General features: G+C 35.2%; 2 protein-coding genes across 4 annotated transcripts in view; one reads left to right on the plus strand and one right to left on the minus strand.

The window, feature by feature from the left end:
• Nucleotides 1-19,386, plus strand: part of DCBLD2 (discoidin, CUB and LCCL domain containing 2) — an 81,556-nt gene extending 62,170 nt beyond the window's left edge. For 2 of the 3 annotated variants that reach the window (XM_063092628.1, XM_063092613.1), the window contains exons 8-16: nucleotides 787-1,002; nucleotides 2,094-2,218; nucleotides 6,895-7,045; nucleotides 7,669-7,755; nucleotides 7,901-8,026; nucleotides 10,991-11,084; nucleotides 14,865-14,914; nucleotides 15,857-15,994; nucleotides 16,736-19,386. In XM_063092628.1, coding sequence (XP_062948698.1) covers nucleotides 787-1,002; nucleotides 2,094-2,218; nucleotides 6,895-7,045; nucleotides 7,669-7,755; nucleotides 7,901-8,026; nucleotides 10,991-11,084; nucleotides 14,865-14,914; nucleotides 15,857-15,994; nucleotides 16,736-17,193 — 1,445 coding nt within the window. In that variant the 3' untranslated portion in view covers nucleotides 17,194-19,386. The remainder of the gene's footprint in view (nucleotides 1-786; nucleotides 1,003-2,093; nucleotides 2,219-6,894; nucleotides 7,046-7,668; nucleotides 7,756-7,900; nucleotides 8,027-10,990; nucleotides 11,085-14,864; nucleotides 14,915-15,856; nucleotides 15,995-16,735) is intronic. The other variant, XM_063092620.1, reaches the window with a different exon arrangement.
• The window catches only part of ST3GAL6 (ST3 beta-galactoside alpha-2,3-sialyltransferase 6), a 73,819-nt gene continuing 71,073 nt past the window's right edge, over nucleotides 18,312-21,057 (minus strand). The window contains exon 12 of the mRNA XM_063092655.1: nucleotides 18,312-20,208. The gene's annotated coding sequence lies outside the window, so the exon portion shown is untranslated. The remainder of the gene's footprint in view (nucleotides 20,209-21,057) is intronic.

Raw genomic sequence — 21,057 nt, forward strand, 5'->3', positions numbered from 1 at the left:
TATAATAGCTAATATTTTTTGAACACTGAGTATATCAGGCATTATGCCAATTGCTGCTTTTTTGCATTTTCTCAGTTAGTTGTCATAATAACACCATGAGATAAGGTAGATACCTAATAATATAATGAATAGAATAAATGGGAGGTTTTATATTAATAGGGAAATCATCACGTAAACAAGGAGGATTGCTTTTTCACCCAAGTTATTAATTCATTTAACAGAAAATATTTGAATGTTTTATTTGTAAGGCACACTATCTGGTGCTATTGATAACAACAGTGAGCAAAATAAATTCCTGCCTTCCTGGAGCTTACATTTTGATAGTGAGAGATTGACAATATGCAGTGAGTAAGATACATTATTGTTTGTAATGTACAGTTTACAGTATGGTATAAAAGACATGGAAAAATAAGGGACGGAAGGAAGACAGGAAGTACAGGAGGACTAGTTTGAAGTTTTAAGGAGGGTCAGGGAAGGCCTCATCGAGAATGTGACATGTGAACAAAAACCCGAAGGTGGTAAAGGAGGGAGTCACCCACTTATTTGGAGAGAATGTCCCAGGGAGAGGGTAATATGTATCCATTAATATGTTGCTTGTGAATGAATGTGTTTGTAAATTTCCTAATGATACACGAAGACATATGTCCAAGAAACACTTCGCTAGTTTTGAAGTTTTTCTGTTGCAGTGTATTATTAGCATAGTGAATGTTAATTAAAGGTGAGTAGGTTTATATAGATTTTTGAATTTATATCTGGAAACTAAATTTACTTTCTTCTTTGTATCAGGTTGTTATGGAACACTGGGGATGGAATCTGGTGTGATTGCAGATCCTCAGATAACAGCATCATCTGTGCTGGAGTGGACTGACCACACAGGGCAAGAGAATAGTTGGAAACCTGAAAAGGCCAGACTGAAAAAACCTGGACCTCCTTGGGCTGCTTTTGCCACTGATGAATATCAGTGGCTACAAATTGATACGAATAAGGAAAAGAAGATAACAGGTTTAAAGATATAAGTTCTAGAGCAATTTATAATACCAATTTTATTTGGGAACCTGGTGACATCACATTTTCATAGAAAATTAGGTCACTAAAAATTTAATTATATGGTTTTAAGTTTTCTTCACTGATGTTAATATTACTGGAGATAGTTTTATAAAACATGGCAGAGGAGAGGAATTGATATCTAATTCTTAATAGCTTTTCTTTTTCATTGTAATATGGTTCTTTTAAGGTAGTATTCCTTAAAGTGAACTTGAGATATCTGAAATAACCATCTCTTACAGTTCTTAAGAGAAATTTATGTTCAAGGAGTCCATTTTAAGTGCTATAAAAAATTAATATTCCACATATGCTGAGTATAAATTTAGTTTAGGGGAACTTAGCAAATGGTCAGAATAATTGGTTGGGATTGGTTTAGATAATTTTATTAAAAAATGTATTTTGCTTTAGTACTGAAAATAATACCAATAATCATCTTTAATGTGTTCACTTCCAAGAATTCATCCTTAGTCAGTAGTTGAAGTATATTTTACCATGGTATGAACACAAGCTGCCAAAATAGAATACAGCCGTCCTTTGGTATCTGTGGAGGATTGGTTCCAGGAGCCCCCTCATATAACTAATTCCACGGATGTTCAAGTCCTTGATATAAAATGGCTTAGTATTTGCATATAACCTATGTACATCCTCCCATAATACCTAATACAATATAAATGCTATGTAAATAATCATACTGTATTATTTAGAGAATGATAAGAAAAAAAGTCAGTACATGTTCAGTACATACGTAATTTTTTTTTTTTTTGTGGGGGGGGGGATCCACAGTTGGTTGAATCCACAGATGTGGAACCCAGGAATATGGAGGGCTGACCAGTTCTTTCCTTATGTGTACCCATAATTCTTCCTATCTCTCCAAGGGAACAAAGTCAATGATTTAGTAACTATGATGATGAAAACTTGCACCTAGACATGTAAATGAGCCATAGGAAGACATGTTTGAATAGTGCATCTCAGGTGTTTATGCTTTAGTGCTGAACAAACATTGGGGGTCAGACCATGTGAGCTAATCAAAGCAACTCTTCATTCCCCAGGCATTATAACCACTGGATCCACCATGGTGGAGCACAATTACTATGTGTCTGCCTACAGAATTCTGTACAGTGATGATGGGCAGAAATGGACTGTGTACAGAGAACCTGGCATGGAGCAGGATAAGGTAAAGTGAGTGATTACCAAGAGATTGTAAAAACCACTTTTAAAAAGGGCCTTTGCCAAAAGTCACAGAAGATCCCCTGTGTAAAAGAGATGTAAAAGTTAAATATTTTGTTTTACGCTGCCCTCTTTTGGTTATTTTAGGTAGTGTTAGTTATTGTCCTTACCCTTCTGACTATGGTTAGAAAATTCTCAGTGGTTTTAGGTCCCTTTTGGTGATTGTAAGGGTAAGGACTTTCCTGACTTTGTCACTGCATTTTTACCTGAATATTTTAGACACTTTATCAAGAAAGTCTGAAAAGGAACTTGTAATTTCTTGTCTTTATAAAGCTTTTCTTATCAATCCTTTGAATGGTGGACAGACCAATTTGTTCCCAGATTTCTACTCTGTGATTAAGAGGAAAAAAAGACAAAAGAGCTAAAGGCCAAAGGCATTAAATTATAGGATATTATAGACTTGGAAGGTCATTTCAAGATCATCTCACCAACTTCTATCTTAGAAAACTTCTGTTTTTTCCTACTTGAAGAATTTCCTTAACTTATAATGGTAATTATGAAATCTTTTAGTTAGCAAAAAATTATGAAGATGGTGGAATGAGACAGAGGAGATGATAAGGTGTGGAGAGTAGGCAGAGGTGGTTCTCATCTAGATGTTTATCCCTTTTACCCAGGCTCCTGGCCCGTGATCCACCACAAGGATCTTTAATGTCCCTGAGGAAGATAGATGCCTCCTGTCTAGAAATGAAATTAGGAGCACATTTTTTTCAGTGATATTTTCCCTATAATTTTGATTTTGAAGACATATTTTCAGTTTTTTGTCATATGTATGATTTGCTAATATATCTTCAAGTTGCCACTTTTCTTATCTCTCTGTTAAAAAATCTCCAGGGGCTCCCTATTATGTTTCATATGAATCTAAACTATTCTGCTGTTATCCAAGGTTTTCCTTCCACTCTTCTACTTGATATCACAATAACTTTTCCTCCTTGGTGAGCCTCTACCATTGAAGCAAATAACAATACTGTCTCCATACCTATCTTCTGGGTTAATGCCTCCAAACTTGACTACTCTTTACTCCTAGCACATCCATTTTATTTATATAATGCTTATTATATTTGTGGAATATGCTTATTATATTTTTGAAATTTTAAGAATTATCTATGTTTATATTATAAATATTCTTAACAACATTAAATTATATTTCTGAAAAAGACTTATTTTGCCTTCATTTTTGAAAGATAATTTCAGTAGATATGTAATTCCAGGTAGAATCTTTCTTCTTTCAATACTTTAAATACATGGGTTCACTGTTTTCTGGTTTGCATTGTTTTTGATGAGAATTATGCTGTCCATTTTATTGTGTCTCAATGTGTAATATGTCTTCGTTTCTGTAGCTGCTTTTAAGGTTTTCTTTTTATCATTTGTTTAAAGCAATTTGAAAATGATGTAGCTTTGTGTAGTTTTCTTCAGGAATCCTCTGCTTGGGGCTCTTTGAGCTTCTTGGATTTGTATGTTATGATTTGGATCAAATTTGGACAATTGTAGGCCATTTTTTCTTCAAATATTTCCCATCTCCAATTCTAATTTCATGAATATTGTGACCCTTGAAGATGTCTCACAATTTACCTATGCTCTATTCATTTTTTTTCAATCTTTTTTCTCCATGTTTTAGTTGGAAATTTTCTATTGTTTTATCTTAATCTGTTCTTCTGCAATGTCTGATCTATTAATCTCATAATATTAACGTATTATTATCTCTAATATTATTCACCGTTAGATTTTTAGAGTTTTTAATATTTCTTACATGTTTCTTCTTCACATGCTTATGCTTTTTCTATCTCTGAAACATGTGGAGCATATAATAACTCTTTTAATATTTTTTTTACTAATTTTATCATATGTGTCATATCTGGGTCTTTTTTTTATATTGATTGATATTTTGATTCATGTTTTACATGCCTGGTAATTTTTTATTGGATGCCAGACCTTGCGAACTTTACATTGTGCAAAATTTTTAACATTATTATTATTTCCTTAAATATTCTTGAGCTAATATTTTCTAAGACTCATTTAATCTACTTGGAAATAATTTGATCTTTTCAAGGCTTGCTCATAAGCTTCATTAGGCAGGACCTGCGCAGTCTTTAGTTCTAATTTTTCCTCATCACTAACACATGCTGTTCTAAGAACTGAACCCAATGTCTCATGGCGAGGTTTCTCCATTCTATCTGCTGGCAATGTGAGGTGTTCCAGACCTGTGTAGCTCTGAGAATTACTTCATTAGCTTTTTCCAGTGGTTCTTTTCCTGACCATTTTTTTTACATGCAGTTAGAGATTTAAGGAGACACTTTTTACAGATACTAGAAGTCTCTTTCTCTTTCTCTGTATTTTCTCCAAACTCTGTCCTACAAAATTCTAGCTACCTTGTTAGCCTCTCGATCTCTGAGCTCTGTTTACTCAACTCATTGAGACCAGCAGGCTCTGTTTGTGATCTCTCTCCCTGAACGGTGACCTGGAAACTCTCCAGACAGTGCTAAAACACGGCAGGGCTCACCTCAGTTGTTTCCCCTCTCAGTGCTTGTTGCCCTGTGATTCTTGTTGCCCGGTGTCTAAGAAACATTGTTTCATATATTTTATCCAGTTTTCAGGTGTTTAAGGTGAAGGATAAATTCAGTCCTTGTTACCCTGTCATGGACAGAAAGTAGAAGACCTCACATTAAATTATTTATAAAATAACAATCTTTTCCCCCACTTATATTGGTCTGTTTGCTCCTCATCGACTCCCAACTCAAGGGTAACTGGTGTATTTATTTTCACCCCTTTTCTAAGCCCGCACATGTGCATGAGCACGTACATACACGTGGAGACCTCATTTGGTTTTGTTTTCAGAAAATGGGATTAGTATTTTCAAGGGTACTTCAAAAAGTTCTTGGAAAGATTCATACTATCGTTTAATTCTATTTTTCCAAGGACTTTATAAATTTATTTTTTATTAGCATATTCATTTTTATAAATCATACTTATTCTTTGTGCTCCTTATCCAATCTCTCTCCAACTTTTTGAAGCACCCTCATATATACAATTTGCTTTAATAATATATTACTTTGTAATATTATGGCATTATTTATTTATGGTGTAATAGCCAATAAATATAAGTTCTTTGAGAGTGGGGAACTTTGACTTTCATTTCCATTTTATCCTCATGACACCTTACAAACTTCCCTATACACAGTAATTCTCAATAAATGCTCAAAGGTTGACTATAACACATCTTTTTTAGTCAGTTTTTATAAAATCTTTCTCTAAGTTTTTAATAAAATTGGAGCAGCAATATAGAGTAAGATCTTGGTCATAGTTTTTATGTCTCAATATGATGTTTTACTATTGTTCCTATTCCACTAATATAATAAGACTATAAATAATTGCCTTCATTTTATTTCAGAGTAGTATCTAAGGAAATCATGAAAAATTACTAGTGTGGAGATTTATTGTAACTTCAAAACAAACCTTTTAGAAAATAAAGGTTATTAACACATCTCTAAAACGTTTATAATTGCATGCTGTGTGAATAAGCCAATAAGAAATGGCCTTGATATTTGGAAATAACTTAAGAAATTAGACATTTAATTACTCTCATGTTAGTTGACAAACAAATCATTTTGATTTTAGGCAAATGTCAACTTACTTTAATGGTCTTTAGAAACGACCTAGTTGATTTGGCCTGAGGGAACAAGCTGTTGGAGCCCTATACTTATGTCGGAAGACCCAGATTCAAGTCACTGCCCAATCACTGACTAGCAGTACAATCCACCTACTTTCTCTGAGGCAGTTTCCTGTGCCCTGCCTATTTCATAGGGTTTACATGAATAGTAGTCTGAGTTAATTACATCAAATTCTTTATAAATAGCTCAGCTGATTATTTGCTTGAAATACTTGAGGGAATGAAATAGTCACTTAAAATCATATTTTTACCTAAGGATTATTTATGTAATGCATTAGTTGCTGCTTAGTAATGATGATTAAATTAGGCATGGAGAAACTGAACGGCTCGTCAAATTTTTTTTTTTTTTTAAATTAGACATAGACTAGTGTTTCAAAGTCACTTTTGATTCAGATAGCAACAAGGAATGAAAACTAAGATTAATATGGGAACTGTCTTTATGCACTTTATCCAGTAGGTGGAGATATATATCCGTTAATTTGTTTGATAGTACATATCCATGTTCAACGTATTTATGATTAAAAAATTGTGAAAAGTACCCAGGCAAAGCATTTTCTCTAAGACCTCGTATGATCAATTATGTTTTACTCTAAAACTGAAATCATATGTTTAAATAGTTGGTAATTCCACAGGAGTAGAGTTACTAATTTATTGATACAATAAACTGTCTCGCTATAATTGAAACCCTTTTTCCAGATTGCCAAGTTAGCACTCTTGTTAAATTCACAAAATCACTTTCATATTTAGTATTTTTCTCTTATAAACTTTTAATGACAAATGGGCAGCTTCTTAATAGTTTTTCCAAATTATGATTAATTTATTTTCTCAGAAATTAATACTTATTGTCATATTTTATAGATGTCATTTAAGATCCAGAACAGAAAACAAAAGAACAAAAAACAAAAACAAAAATATGTTTAAGTTGATGTAAAGTACCAATTTTTTGTTGTTTTTCAAAGATATTTCAAGGAAACAAAGATTATCACCAGGATGTGCGAAATAACTTTTTGCCACCAATTATTGCACGTTTTATTAGAGTGAATCCTACCCAATGGCAGCAGAAAATTGCAATGAAAATGGAACTGCTCGGATGTCAGTTTATTCCTAAAGGTAAAGGGATAGTTTAAGAAATGTTATTTTCACTGGATTGTTAATTTAAAATGGTTTTGCTGTTCTCAGAGAAAATAATTAATAATTTTTTTGTGTTTATACTCTAATTACAATATCTTCTTAAAGGGATTTTAAAAAGTAAATTTCCTATTAAAAAGTTACATATTAGAATGCTGTCCAAAGTTACAAATGGAAGAAGAAATAGCATCATTCATGAGATAATTAAGTCTAGTAGCAATCTTAATAATATTTTTTTTTCTTTTGTATCACAAAACTACCACAGCACCTGACACATAGTTGGCACTCCATAAATACTTATTAAATGAATTAAATAAGTAATATATCGAATTGTGATGACACTTTTATAGCTTTAGAGTTCAACATCATTCTCCTTGCCATTATTCTCCTTCCTAAGATTATTTTCAAATGATTTAATTATGTAAAAACTGAGAAATCCTGATATATTTGTGCATTTAATGCAGAGTATAATATCTAACCTTCTGATATGTTTCTCTCTGAGATTTAAAATCACTCTGCAGAATGTTGAAGACACTTAACATTACTATTTTTAACTATACTTTTTAAAAGCAAAATGCATAAATTTTTCTAAACCATTTTTCAAGGTCGTCCTCCAAAACTTACGCAACCTCCACCTCTTTGGAATAGCAATGACCTCAAAAACACTACAGCCCCTCCAAAAATAGCCAAAGGTATGCCTACTTTTAATTCGAGAATTTGATATTCCCTGGATTTGTGGTATAACATTCCATAAATTTATTAAAAGCATTATAAAATAACTTTGATCTTAAATTGGTGTAGATAAAAGAATAAAGAATTTTTAAAACTTTTTTCAAGGTCGTGCCCCCAAATTTACTCAACCACTACAACCTCGCAGTCACAATGAATTTCCTGCACAGACAGAGCAAACAACTGCCACTCCTGATATCAAAAATACTACCGTAACTCCAAATGTAACTAAAGGTATGCAGACGCAAAAAACAACATCTATTGCATAGTAGTGTTTTGTTTTTAACTAGTTTTTAGGAGCATTTCCAGCTTAAATCCTCAGTTTCTTTTCTTTCCAACTATTTTAAGTATAACAAAAAATTTAATTTCCTTCTTTAGGGAAAAGACTTGACTGCATTAATCTAAGTTCAATTCTATGGTGCCATGTAGGACTGTTCTTGAAATATTTAGAGGTGGCTATTGTGTTGTAGGCATCCTCTTGTGATTTTCCTCCCTTATGGCTAAACACATTGAGTCTCAGGGTTAGACATATGATATTTCTAGAAATAAGTAAAACTATAGCAAGAAACAAACATTTTTTTACCATATATATTTCTGGATAGGGAAATTGGTGGACAAAAGGAAAAATAAAAACAGAGCATTTGGTGGAAACTATTCCTTTTTAAAAAATACTCTGGAGTTAACATACTCCTAAGAAAATCTTTTACCATGTATTAAAACCACACACCATACCCCACAAATATGTACAAATATATGTTAAAAAAAAAAAATTTTTTTTGGTCTCTGTTTTTTAAATGTTTACAATGATAATTTTTTTAGGTTATAAATGCTAATGTCTTAGAATTTGTTTTGAAATTTTATCAATGATAAAATATATTTAAAAAAAGAAGTTAAAATGTACAATACATAGTTACTTTTACTAGTTGTTGAAAAACAATTTTATTCAAATTTAGTAAAAAAGTGTCAGTGTTATGAATTAGTGTCATTGCTGGCAGATAAGCATACTTGTTTTCAGGAAAGTGCAGAGAAAGAAAGCAATTCTTCCAGAGTAACTTGCACCACATAGAAGTTTAATCATTTTCATTTCCTGAAAATTTGCTTGGATTCAGGTAACTTTCTCCGACTTTGCACGTATCAGTTTTTTTCCTATCTTCTGAGGTATCTCCTCAAAGACCAATTTCTTTCTCATACTGCAGGAAAAACTAAAGAAAGGCAAGAATTCTCAGAGGCAAGAGGTGTCAGCATCTCACATGAGCTTCTGAACAGTTTCCAGGAGGCATGTGTTTAGACAATCCTAGACTGCATGCTTAGATGGAAGAACATTTACAAGTATTGCTTATCTTAAAATCTGATTATAAAATCTCAAAATCTCAAGGCTAAAGTGCTCTTGAAGTCTTTTCTTCCAGAATTAGGATCCCTGTGACCTTAAGAAGAATAACCAAGAATGGGCTGGTCTTCTCAATTGGAGACCTCCTGTCTCCTTTTCTTTGGGATGGTGATATATAGACTTATTTTTTGAACCCAAACAGATATTTTAAAGCCTCTGATTAAATCACACTGCATCAATCTAAACCTGATTGTTCTCTCCAATTTCACAAATCTTAGGGAAAATCATGTCATGGTCTGATTTGTGCCTCGGTAACTTCCAGGTTCCCCCCTCAATTGGGCCCCCAGCACCAGCTGGCAGTCTCTGAATTTCCCTAGTAAGTGTTCTGTCTGTTCTCAACAGTAGCTATTTTAAACATTGTCCATATTTTTCAAACCCTTGACCCAGAGATCATTCACTCTGTTACCTAACTTCACAAAGAAAGTAGAAACCATCAGAAGGAAATTCCCTTTTTGCAGAGCCTAAAACTTACCTGTATCCTCTGTTTGCTGCAGTGAAAAATGGGGTTCCTTGTGCTGCCCAAGGCTGATCACTTCCTCTGTGCCCTGGTTCCCATCCATCAGCTTCTCAGAGATCTGATGTTACTGATATCCTCTCCCTGTCCTATATCCTCAGCCTCTTTCTCTCTTTTTGAATACAGTTGTTGTAAGGAGTAAAGAGGCTGCAGGTTAGACTCCTCACACTCTCTGGCTGTTAGCCCTCAATAAATGTCAGCATTTGCTGCAATTGTCATCCTCATGCCTGGATGGGGTTGAAGGATACTAATATCCCAGATGACCTTAGGCAGACCATTTTCTGTGTCTGGGCCCAGGCTTCTGTATTCCTTATCTGTGGAGTGAGGTAAAGGGATTAAAGGACCTCTGAGTCCCTGCCAGCTCCAGCACTGTGTAGGTCTCTGACCAGTTCGTACACACATTTTCAGTTGGCTTTCTGTGCTTAACACTTCTTTGTTACCTTCCCATATCTATAAATATTTTGCCATTATGTTGTAACATTATTTTCAGTTGCTGACTATATTCTACTATAAGGAGGTTACCGTGATTTACTAATTCCCTCTCATTGTTAGGCATTTGTATTATTTCCAGTTTTTCACTCTTATGCAGAAACAGAAGCAAACATCTTTAAAAATACATCTTTGAATGTCTTCTTAATTTCTTCCTAAGATTAAATTATAGATATGGAATTACCAAGTAATAGGTTTTTAATACATATTGCCCCAAAATGCCAATCAGAAAGTATCAATTTATATTCCCATAAAAAAAAATACCTGCTTCCTGGCATCATCTTCAACAATTATTTGTTGTTCTTTTGCAAATTTGATAAGCAAAAATAATATCTTGTTCTGGTTTTAAGTTATACTTCTTTACTAGTGAGGCTAACATGTTTAATGGTCACTTGTACTTTTTAATGAATTTCCAGTTCATCTCCACTGATTTTTCTATTATATTTGTTTTTGACTTGTATTGCTGTTATAATATATTAATTATTTATATTTGCCCTTTATCACGTATGCATAAAATATACTTTTCCAGTTTATAATTTGGCTTTTCATCTTATCTTGGTGATTTAAAAACATAAGAAAATTTCAAACGTATGCAGAGGTGGAATGAATAATGTAATGAAGTTCCATGTATCCATGAAAGCTTCTGCAAGTACCAGCTACGCCCAGGCTTGTTTCATAAATAACGGTTATGGTATTTTTTGAGATAGGAAAGTGTTGAATGATGTTGTGGTTAAATCTTCCTCGTCAATTCTGCCTTTGATGTTAATGTGTTTTGTTTGCTTGTTTGTTTTTGCTTTTGTGACTTCAGATGTAGCGTTGGCCGCAGTTCTTGTCCCTGTGTTAGTCATGGTCCTCACTACCCTCATTCTCGTATTAGTGTGTGCTTGGCACTGGAGAAACAGGTTAGTACATAACTAGTTCACCTAATTAGTCCTAGGGGGGATGTATTTCCTAAACTACCAAATATGATATAGAAACTTAGTATAGAAGATGAACTACATATAGTTCGCTTGTTTGAGAGTGAAAGTTAAGGCAATCATTCAAATAAAAGTTACATGTTTTTCCTCTATTCTTGTTAAAAATGAGTAAATTCAATTCTGAAATCATTTAGTGATTACCTGTATCGTATCAAGTTCTGCCTTATAACTGGGATATGTACATTAATAAGAACAATGTCTGACACATAATAAGTACTTAGTAAAATTTATTGAAAGAAGGAGACAAAATTTCTCCAAAGTGTTTAGCAAGATTGACACAAAATAAGGAACTGTCATATAGTTTGATGAGTTATTTATGAACTGCTACAGAGAACCATGAGAGTTATCTGAAATCTTCCTTTCAGGAAATCCTCAAATTTGGCATGTTTTGCCTTAAAGGAGTTAGAGTTGGCTAGATAAAAGAGGGTAGATGTCTTAGTCTTTTGGGACTGCTATAAGAAAGTACCATAAACTGGATGGTTTATAGACAACAGAAATTTAGTTCTCACAGTTCTGGAGGCTAAGAAGTCCAAGATCAAGGCACCAGCAGATTTGGTTCTGGTGAGGGCCTGTTTTCTGGCTCATAGACAGCACCTTCTTGCCCTGTCCCACATGGTGGAAGGGGTAAAAAGATTTTTCAGGCTTCTTCTATATGGACATTAATCCCATTTCTGAGGTCCCTCCCTTTATGACCTAATCACTTCACAAAGGCCCCACCTCCTAATACCATCACCCTGGGGTTAGGATTTCAACACAGAAATTTTGGAGAGTCACAGACATATTCAGACCATAGCAGTGGAGAATTGCTCAGACTGAGGGAGTTGCTTGAGGAAAGGCACAGATATACAAGATACAGGCGAAATAGTGAGTCATCTCATGTGGGCTTAGCATGGGAGAGTTCTCAGTGGTAACCAGAGAAATGCACACTGGGCCTAGATCAGTAAGTGCTTTCTGGGAGAAAGAAATTTATTTTATTCTATAGATTGAGAAATCACTGAGTGTTAAGCAGACAGGTGATAGAGTGTAGAACGATATTAGCAGGAGTCTTGAAGGGTGGATTGAAAAGGAGAGAAGAGCCAGTCTCAAGATGAGTTAGGAAACTACCAGGCCAGGTGGGAACATAACTCAGCGGTTCTAGGGAAGGGAGAAGAGATAGAAGGAAAGATATTTCACAATAGCATGGACAGGAAGCATGTTTAGTTATCTACTAAGGAAGAAGGGGGGATCTAGGTGATCTGAGGTTTCTGGCTTGTTCAGTTAGACCAGTAGAGATGTCATGAGTTGAGATAACAGAGCAGGAGGGACAGGTTTGGTTGCAAAAGAGAATGACTTCATTTGCTTAGTCATTCAAACATTTGAACACTTGGCTCCTACCCAGTGCCAAGTATTGAGCCATGTGCTGGGGAGTCCAATGATGAATCCCAAAGCTTAGAACCAGGAGAGGATACAGTGCAGAAAACTCATAGCCGTAGTACCAGCCACAGAATGTGTGCCATGGGGTGGAAGCTGGAGGAACACATGGATCCCAGATTCATGGTGTTGGGAAGGCTGTCTGAGCAAAGACCCACAGAGTTAGTGCAAGGGCAGTAGAGAAAGGAGGAAGGGGAAGGGGCTTTAGGACAGTCCAGAATGGAGAATGCATGATGCATCCGGCAAACTGAACAACGATAATAGTGGTGATGAGGCCAGCAGCGGCAGTAATCAATTTTTAAAGAAAATTAAGTGCTGATTTTAGGCATTATTCCAAATGCTTTAGGCATTATTCTAAATTATCATTCTAAATACATGTATTAACTCATTTAGTCCTCAAAACAACCTTTGAAGCAGGCACTATTATAAACCCATTTTACAGAAGAAGAAAGTAAGACATAGCATGAACAACTTGTCTGAGGTCACCCGGCTAGTACACAGCAGAGTGGAGTTTTGGACTAGGCTTTAGAGCTCATGCCCTTATCCAGTGTTGCCTCTGAATGTATAATAAATAAAGTATAATACACTGTGGTTAAAGCACAAGGGGCATGAGGGTGAGGACTGCAGAGTAGAGTTGTTGAGAGGGAAGCAGGAGTCAGGTCCTAAGATCAGTTTGGGATAATGTTTAAAGGACCCTGTGGACATTCAGACTCCCAGGAGGCAGTTGGAATATATGCCTGGTGTTTTGCACAAAAGGTCTGAGCTGGAGAATTTGAAGTTACTGCTAAGAATGTAGTTGAAATTGCTGATGATTGGCTTCCTGACAAGGATAAAGGGTCAGATGCCATTAAGGGATTGTAGAAAATAGGGAGGAGGAGAATAATAATAAAAACTGCTGTAACTTATTAAGTCCTTAACCTGTGCCAAGCACTGTTCCAAGCAGCTTATATGTAATGAATAAATAACCTGAAGCTTTGTCACTTGAGATTAAGTATTAAAATCCTTTATAGTACAACCCTTGAGTAATACTCATACCATAAATTTGTTGTCCTAGCCATACAGGGCATTTAACTTCCATTAAGAAAAGATTATTGGCTTTTGTTTTTGTTTTTTTTTAATCTTATGATGATTAGAGCATTTTCAGGGAGAAAAGTATGTAATTAATAAACCAGCATATTATTTTTCATTCAAGTTTTTGATTAACACTTACAACACTTACCATCTCTTCTACAAATTTTACATTTATTTTACTTTAAAATAACAAAATAATATAAATACAGTCAGCCTTTAAAATGAGGGAGCTTTTAACATCAGTAATAAAAACATGGCTTTGTACTTGTAGAAGAATGTTTTCTAGTAGGAAAAGCACATGGCTTGGGCTCCTTATCAAAGCCATGTTTGTGATCTTCAGCATATCACATAATCATCTTTTCCTCATTTGTAAACAAGAATAGGTTCTTCTTTCTCTTTAGTTTGCCAAGCACTAATTTTAATTGAGTTGGATTTACACTCTTAAATCAGAAAATGTCATTTCATTTGCTTGGTTTTTCTGTGTAGAAGGCTATTGGTAAACAGTTCATTCTTAACAGAGGGAAGGGAGATTCCTCCTGGGGAAGACAAGTCAGAATTCTGAGGGGTGGGCTGGGAAGAATCTTCTTTGTTGCACAGATGGCTCTCACTTCCCCAGAGAGTTTGTGGTGCTTTCCAGGCCTGGAGAAGCAAGTTCTCCTCTCTCTGCCACTTGTCACCGTTACTGACAGCACTAACTTATCCTGGGATGGTGGGGGAAATTATGTCTGTGCAATTAAGGGTCTGTGACACTTGAAACTTCTTTGGAGGAAAGGACCATAGAAGAAAAGCAGAAACTGGGGGGGGGGGGGGGGGGACAATGCAGGGTAGAAAACCAGAAGTTTTTTTTTTGTTTGTTTTGTTTTAGTTCTATGAATTTTATCAATCAGTTGGTTTGTGAAGTTTGTATTTGAAACCAAAACAGACCTAACATGATTTGCCCATAATAACCCATGTCAGAGCTGAGACTGATTTGCCTTTTCATCTACAGACTTGCTTTATTAATTTCTTGATCCTTTTTAAGTGGGTATTAGGTGAAGACAGTTGTTTAAATTACTGAGAGTCCAGAATCTATAAGCCTCAGCAGTGACTCCCTTGGTTAGATCAACAGGTTTCCATCTTGTGCATTCTTGACTAATTATTAACTGTGGTATTTATTCTACAGTTGCAGAGATTTCTTACCAGTAAATTCACTCTATTTGGTAACTTTTTGTCTGTATTTTCCAGAAAGAAAAAAACTGAAGGCACCTATGACTTACCTTACTGGGATAGGGCAGGTAACTCGTGGACACTACATCTCTTTTCCTTCAGAGGGGAGCCCCTGCCCTGCAGGTGGCAGTAGTGAAATAAATAAGAACTCCCAGCACTGCTAGAAAAGTGGCATTCGTCTTCCATTCTCACTATTTTTACCCTTTTGCAAAATCTCTTCTAGTTAATAAGTAATGAAATGGAAAGTACAGTTTTCTCATAACACATACTCTGGGGAAAGCACAAATTTCTTATACCATACACTGTTTTTTCTTCTGGAAAACTTGTCTGGTTTGTCCTCATATCTATTTCTCTTGAGGAGACCAGCTTTTTGGGTGGCCCGTGTGAACACTGAGTAAGAAAAAGGATTGTAGTTTGACAGTACAGTGTGTGTCATTATGCCATGATGATGTGCCAAATGGAATCCAGCAGTTTGGGAATCTGTGAGGTCTGCCCTCTTTGCCCTGACGAGTTGTCATGTTCTGAATTGCTGCAAGTGACACCAAGGCCACCTGCTGGTCTCCCAGTCCTAGTCTCACTCTGGAATAACTGATAGGAGCCAGGAGAGTTCACTCCTGTGACCAGGGTAGAGAAGGGCAGTGTAGGGACAGATCACAATGCTTCTGGCACCCGAGGTCAAATCTTGGAAAGTGTTTTCGAGAAAAACTTATTAAAAACTACTTGCAATACACACTATATCTGGCTTGCAATAGACACTGTATCTGGCTATAATGGCAGTAATTTGCTTCTGCATATGCTTTTGATAGAGATTTCTACCATGTTCTGTTTTACACAGGATATTCTTCCCATCAAAGAAAATAATCTTGAATATAAAATATACAATAAAAGCTAGTTTGTAGAGATATTTGTTATAGAAATGGCTTAAGTGCCACAGGATTTCTGACTTAATGTTATCATTTGAGACATAGTTTTTTATTTAATGGTCTCTTCGGCTTATGATCACAATGAAGGTTGGTGGAAAGGAATGAAGCAGTTTCTCCCTGCAAAATCAGTGGAACATGAGGAAACTCCAGTTCACTACAGTAGTAGTGAAGTTAATCACTTGAGTCCGAGAGAAGTCACCACAGTGCCACAGACCGACTCTGCAGGTAAACTATGTGGCAGCCTTCAAGCACCAAATAGAGGGAGAAACTGCTTATGCTTGTATAAAGTGCTTTGAGATTTATAATATCTTTTATCTTTTTCGTGTGTAAGAGATGAACTGTTTTCTAAAGAGTAGAACCACTTTTTTAAGAGACACTTTTGGGGGGGGGAACAGTTATTTCTGTGTTTTGGATGTCCTATCCATAAAATTGGGGCATTCATTTCTAAAGTCTCTGAGCGTTTTGTGTGTTACCTGGGGTTTTGTTTGTTTTAGTTCTTTCAGAGAGACAGGAGTGTTCAGAGGAGAGGAGGAAAGACAGAGAAAGCCTTACAGTATTTATCCTATTAACCTAGTACATATTCATTTTAAACACTCCCTAATATGTGGAAAAGAAAAAAATCTGAAATGGTTTTCCAAGACTAATACTTATTTCAGTAATGGAACATTTCTTTTCCAGTGAAATATTGGCTATAAATCTACAGAATATATACAAACACTCTTTATACAAAATTACATAAATGAGACTTTCTGGCACATTAACTTGTTACTATGAGATACTAGATAACATCTTTAATTTTAATTTTTGAAGTTGGTTCTTGGGAAATCCATAGGTCTGTGTTGATATAGTGACAAAAGTGCCATAAAGAAGTGTTTGCTTCTGGTATAAGTTGCAGCCGCCATCCTAAATTATGTGATTCCTGTATTGGTAAGATAACTTTTCTGTTGTGTTTTGTGATATCCACAGAGTATGCACAGCCTCTTGTGGGAGGAATTGTTGGTACACTTCATCAGAGATCTACCTTTAAACCAGAAGGAGGGAAAGAAGCAGGCTATGCAGACCTAGATCCTTACAACTCGCCAGTGCAGGAGGTTTATCATGCTTACGCTGAACCACTTCCAGTTACTGGGCCCGAGTATGCAACCCCAATCGTCATGGACATGTCAGCTTCAGTTGGTCTGCCCTCCACATCTACTTTCAAAGCTGCAGGGAACCAACCTCCCCCATTAGTGGGAACTTACAATACACTTCTCTCCAGGACGGACAGCTGCTCCTCAGCTCGGGCCCAGTATGACACCCCAAAAGGTGGGAAGCCAGGACCTAGCGCCCCAGATGAATTGGTGTACCAGGTGCCACAGAGCATGCAAGAAGTATCAGGAGCAGGAAGGGATGGAGAATGTGATGTTTTTAAAGAAATCCTTTGAAGGTGATGCTGCTTTTTACAAAGCATCGTTTTAAAGCACATGGCCTTTTTTTTTTTTTTTTATTAGTGGTAGTAATATATAGAATGTATTATATATATGTCACTGAGGTGGCTGGGGAAAATGTGGTGACCAAGGTACAGGAAACTACTAATCTTGCCATCTTGCTTTAAAGGTGTTACTGTGGCACAGTTACTGCTTGCCTGTTAAATTTCAAACATCCTGTTTGTTACTACTGTAAAACACTATTTTTAATACAGAAAACAGTCCCATTAATGCACTTCAAAGATTAAAAATCACTGAGAGTATTTATTACCAGTGCTGCAGGTACTTTAATGATGTCAAGAAATGGCTCTGTAAGCCTGACTGGCAATAATGCATGGTACTGTTCTTGAAATATCTAATGGCTTGAAATACTACTCTTTGTGAAAGGTGGGTACTATCATGATTTCCTCCTCTTCTATTCCTATATTGCTTTCTGGATTTCCTTTTTTTTTTTTTTAAATAATAGTGATAAAAGCATTGTTTTGATTGCAGCCATATACACTCCTTAGGAAGACCTAAAGCTGGGAAACTGTGACTTGTAGTGAGCAGGATGATTGACTTTTTTCACTGTTTGACACTCTTAAGAGCTTTAACACTTCATGGTACGTGACCAGTCTCTTCCCTGAGCTCCTTGGTGACTAGCCCCATTCTTGTGTTTATGTTTGTTTGGACTTTTTTCAGTGGATGATGCTTGCTGTATCAGTCTCATGGATTCAGATCCTCTGAGGTCTTTAAGTATACTTCTCTATGTGGAAACAGAACAACTTTACAATTTAGAAAAACTGTATAGAAGACTCTCCCCCATACCCCAACTTTATTTGCAAAGATTTTTCCAAGGAGAGTTGTGAAAAGTTGAGGGCTTTTAAGTGAACTCTGTAAACATGACCCACTTATATTTATCACAGTGAAAGGCACAATAATTCATTCATAAGTAATATAAATTGCCTTAAAAATCAAAATAATCAGAATTTGTTCTCCTTGGTTTTATATACACACAAACACATGAATTTTCCTTGAGTTTCAAGGTATGTTTTTATTTTTAGTCAAATAAAAGAATTTTTAATTTTAGTTATCCACAGTAAAATATAAGACCAACATGTATTCTCCAGTACTTGTGTACTGATTGTGCCCTTTGTCTATGTGGTAAAAGGTGTGAGTACATGTCGTAACTAGAAGCAGACGTTATAGCATCCTAGCAAGTGAATATTTATGCCTTGTTTTTGATAGCTTCTGGCAACTTGTCACCTGCCCAGAAATAGTTTTATGTAGGGTAAAATAGAAATCATCTGTAATTTAGCCTATAGTGTAAAAACCATCTTTAAAAGTCTTTAGACTGGCAAAACAACATGAGACACCCACTATATGATAAAAATATATAAATTTGACATGATCTCTTCCATAAACCTTAGTTTGTAGACTTAATGTTAAAATGTACTTTTCCATCAGGTTCTAGTCATTTCTGTTAGCCTGTGCCATCAGATTATGAAGTTGCCAGAATTCACTAAATTTGAATTAAAGATGAACAGCTTGCTTCCATGAGTATATCAGTATTCTAAAACATTGCTTCAAAAAGAGAATTATTTCTGAAACCTTCCTGCCCTCTTTTTGTATGATTTTGTCAGTTTTATTTTCATTTAGTTTTCCCTTTCCAAACTTTGAGGCACAATTTCATTCATTAAAAAATCAATATATATTTTGTTTTAAAATATTTGAAACAAAAAGCACAGATGTTGAACTTTTATTAAAATTGTATATGAATGTATAAAGCACATGTATTAATGCCGTCATCCCCTTTCAGGTGGGAAGAAAGTAAACCAGTTGCTTTATTATTTTTTTTTTTCATCCTTAGTACTCAGAGAATATGCTTTTCTTCAAGTCGTATACCTATGTGAAGCTTTAAAAGAGATGATTTAAATAACTATTTCATTTTTCCAAAGAAGCTTGCTATTTTTGTGTAATTGTGTGTACCTGATTATTTTTCCCTGGAGCTTTTTTCTTTTCTTTTGATGAGAGGCAAGTGTTTTCTGAAATTATGCATATTTTAAGACTTGATTCATATTGCCACTAGACTGTCCTTGAACTACCAATGATTGTTATAAAATATCTAGTTTTTACTACTTTTATATATTTTACTTGCCAGATGAAGAGCTGAGCCTGATTCAAACAGTTTTTTTGGTTTTGTACTTTTTCTTTTAGATTATTTGTTCTCATATTTGAGGGGTTTTTGTTTTTGTTTATTACTACATTTATATGTCTGATATATATACAAGCTTTGGAGACAATCAAGTAACAACTGAAAATGTGAAAGTAACCATTTTTGACAAAATTCTCTTGAATTGTTATTCTTTGCTTGAAACATTTAAGACTTAAGTCACTGTGGTTTATTGGATTAAGTTTTTTTTCCTGTTAATATAATTTTAGAAATAGAATCAGACAATGATGTAGGAAGTGTGGCCATTATAGGTTTTCATAAAATTACACTGACTTGGCTGTTACTTGATCTTAGGAACCAGCACAGTTAAAGATAAGATATTGTGAATTCTGATTTATATTTTATTAAATGCTATCAATGTAGTAGATCCTGTTGTATGTGCCGGGTCTAGTCCAGTTATTTAAGTTCATGTTTCACTATTTGCACTTTGCATTGAACAATGGGTTTATTCGCTGATGAATATGGTTTGAGTAGAGAATTTATATAGGATTTAAAATTATGACATCACACATACACTTGCTTCTCCCCTCCCCTCACCCTGGCAGGGGGGAACAGAGTCTGAACTCATCTAAATGTGAATGAGGCCACAAAGGTGAGGAAAGTGATAAAGCTTGAACTTTTTGCCTTGGCTCCACATTGTCACCTGGAGAGCAAAAGGGCTGTAAGAAACACCATGTCAGATGAGACAGAAAGAACCAGTAGATTATGAGGGACATTGAAAGCTTTTCAAACCCTCTTAAGAGAAATCAATGAAGCTCTACCTAAAAAAAAAAAAAAAAAAATTACTTATTAGCTCTGTCTTTTATTTCTGAACTTGAAGTCCCTAAACTGCAAAATCTAAATAAGAGATGGATGATTATTAAAATACTTTTTAGGTCTACTGTGGCACCAAGTCTCATTTAATCCAAACTGTGACTAGATTCTTCCATTTCTTCTTCTTCCTTTTTTTTTTTTTTTGCACTGGGAAAGGTGGAAACAAAACATGTACCGAAATACATATTGGAAATAAAAATGGCTTGAGTGTCAGTGATATTCTCCCAGAATGTACTTTTCTTACCTCGGCATGTACTGTAGTCACTCAGTATTTGTATATGTTGCTAGAATTTAGATTGTACAAATAGTAAGATTTTAATGTGTTAATGTGTTTTTAATAAATTGTATATATGTGTCTTGGTCAGATTATTTGGCTTAAATAAAACAATCTTGAGGTTTGTAGCTTTTTCTCATACTACACAAAATGCCAGATTCCTCTATTTTAACACCAGTCAGAAATTTCGTAGCCGATATTATAGTGCTTACAGCAACTTTTGAAAATGCCACTATTGCCTTTTTGCATTTTTCTCTGTGGCCAGCACCATCCTTTGTGAAGCCTGATTGACTTTACATCAAGCTGAACTTCAGCAGCCAAGCCACAGCCTATGGTGGTGCTTTGTGAGGGAAAAAAATCACACTGAACACATGCAGATTCCGGTATAGTACCTGTCTTTTCCACCTCAAAGTTATTAGGAGAATCAAATGAAACTGCCACTTTGCAAACATATGATGGTGTTAACATAGTCCATATAATTAATGTCTGATTTGGGTTAAATCAACTGCTAATTTTCCCCCTC

The sequence above is a fragment of the Cynocephalus volans genome, chromosome 1 (genome assembly GCF_027409185.1).
Source record: "Cynocephalus volans isolate mCynVol1 chromosome 1, mCynVol1.pri, whole genome shotgun sequence".
NCBI classification, from domain to species: Eukaryota; Metazoa; Chordata; class Mammalia; order Dermoptera; family Cynocephalidae; genus Cynocephalus; species Cynocephalus volans.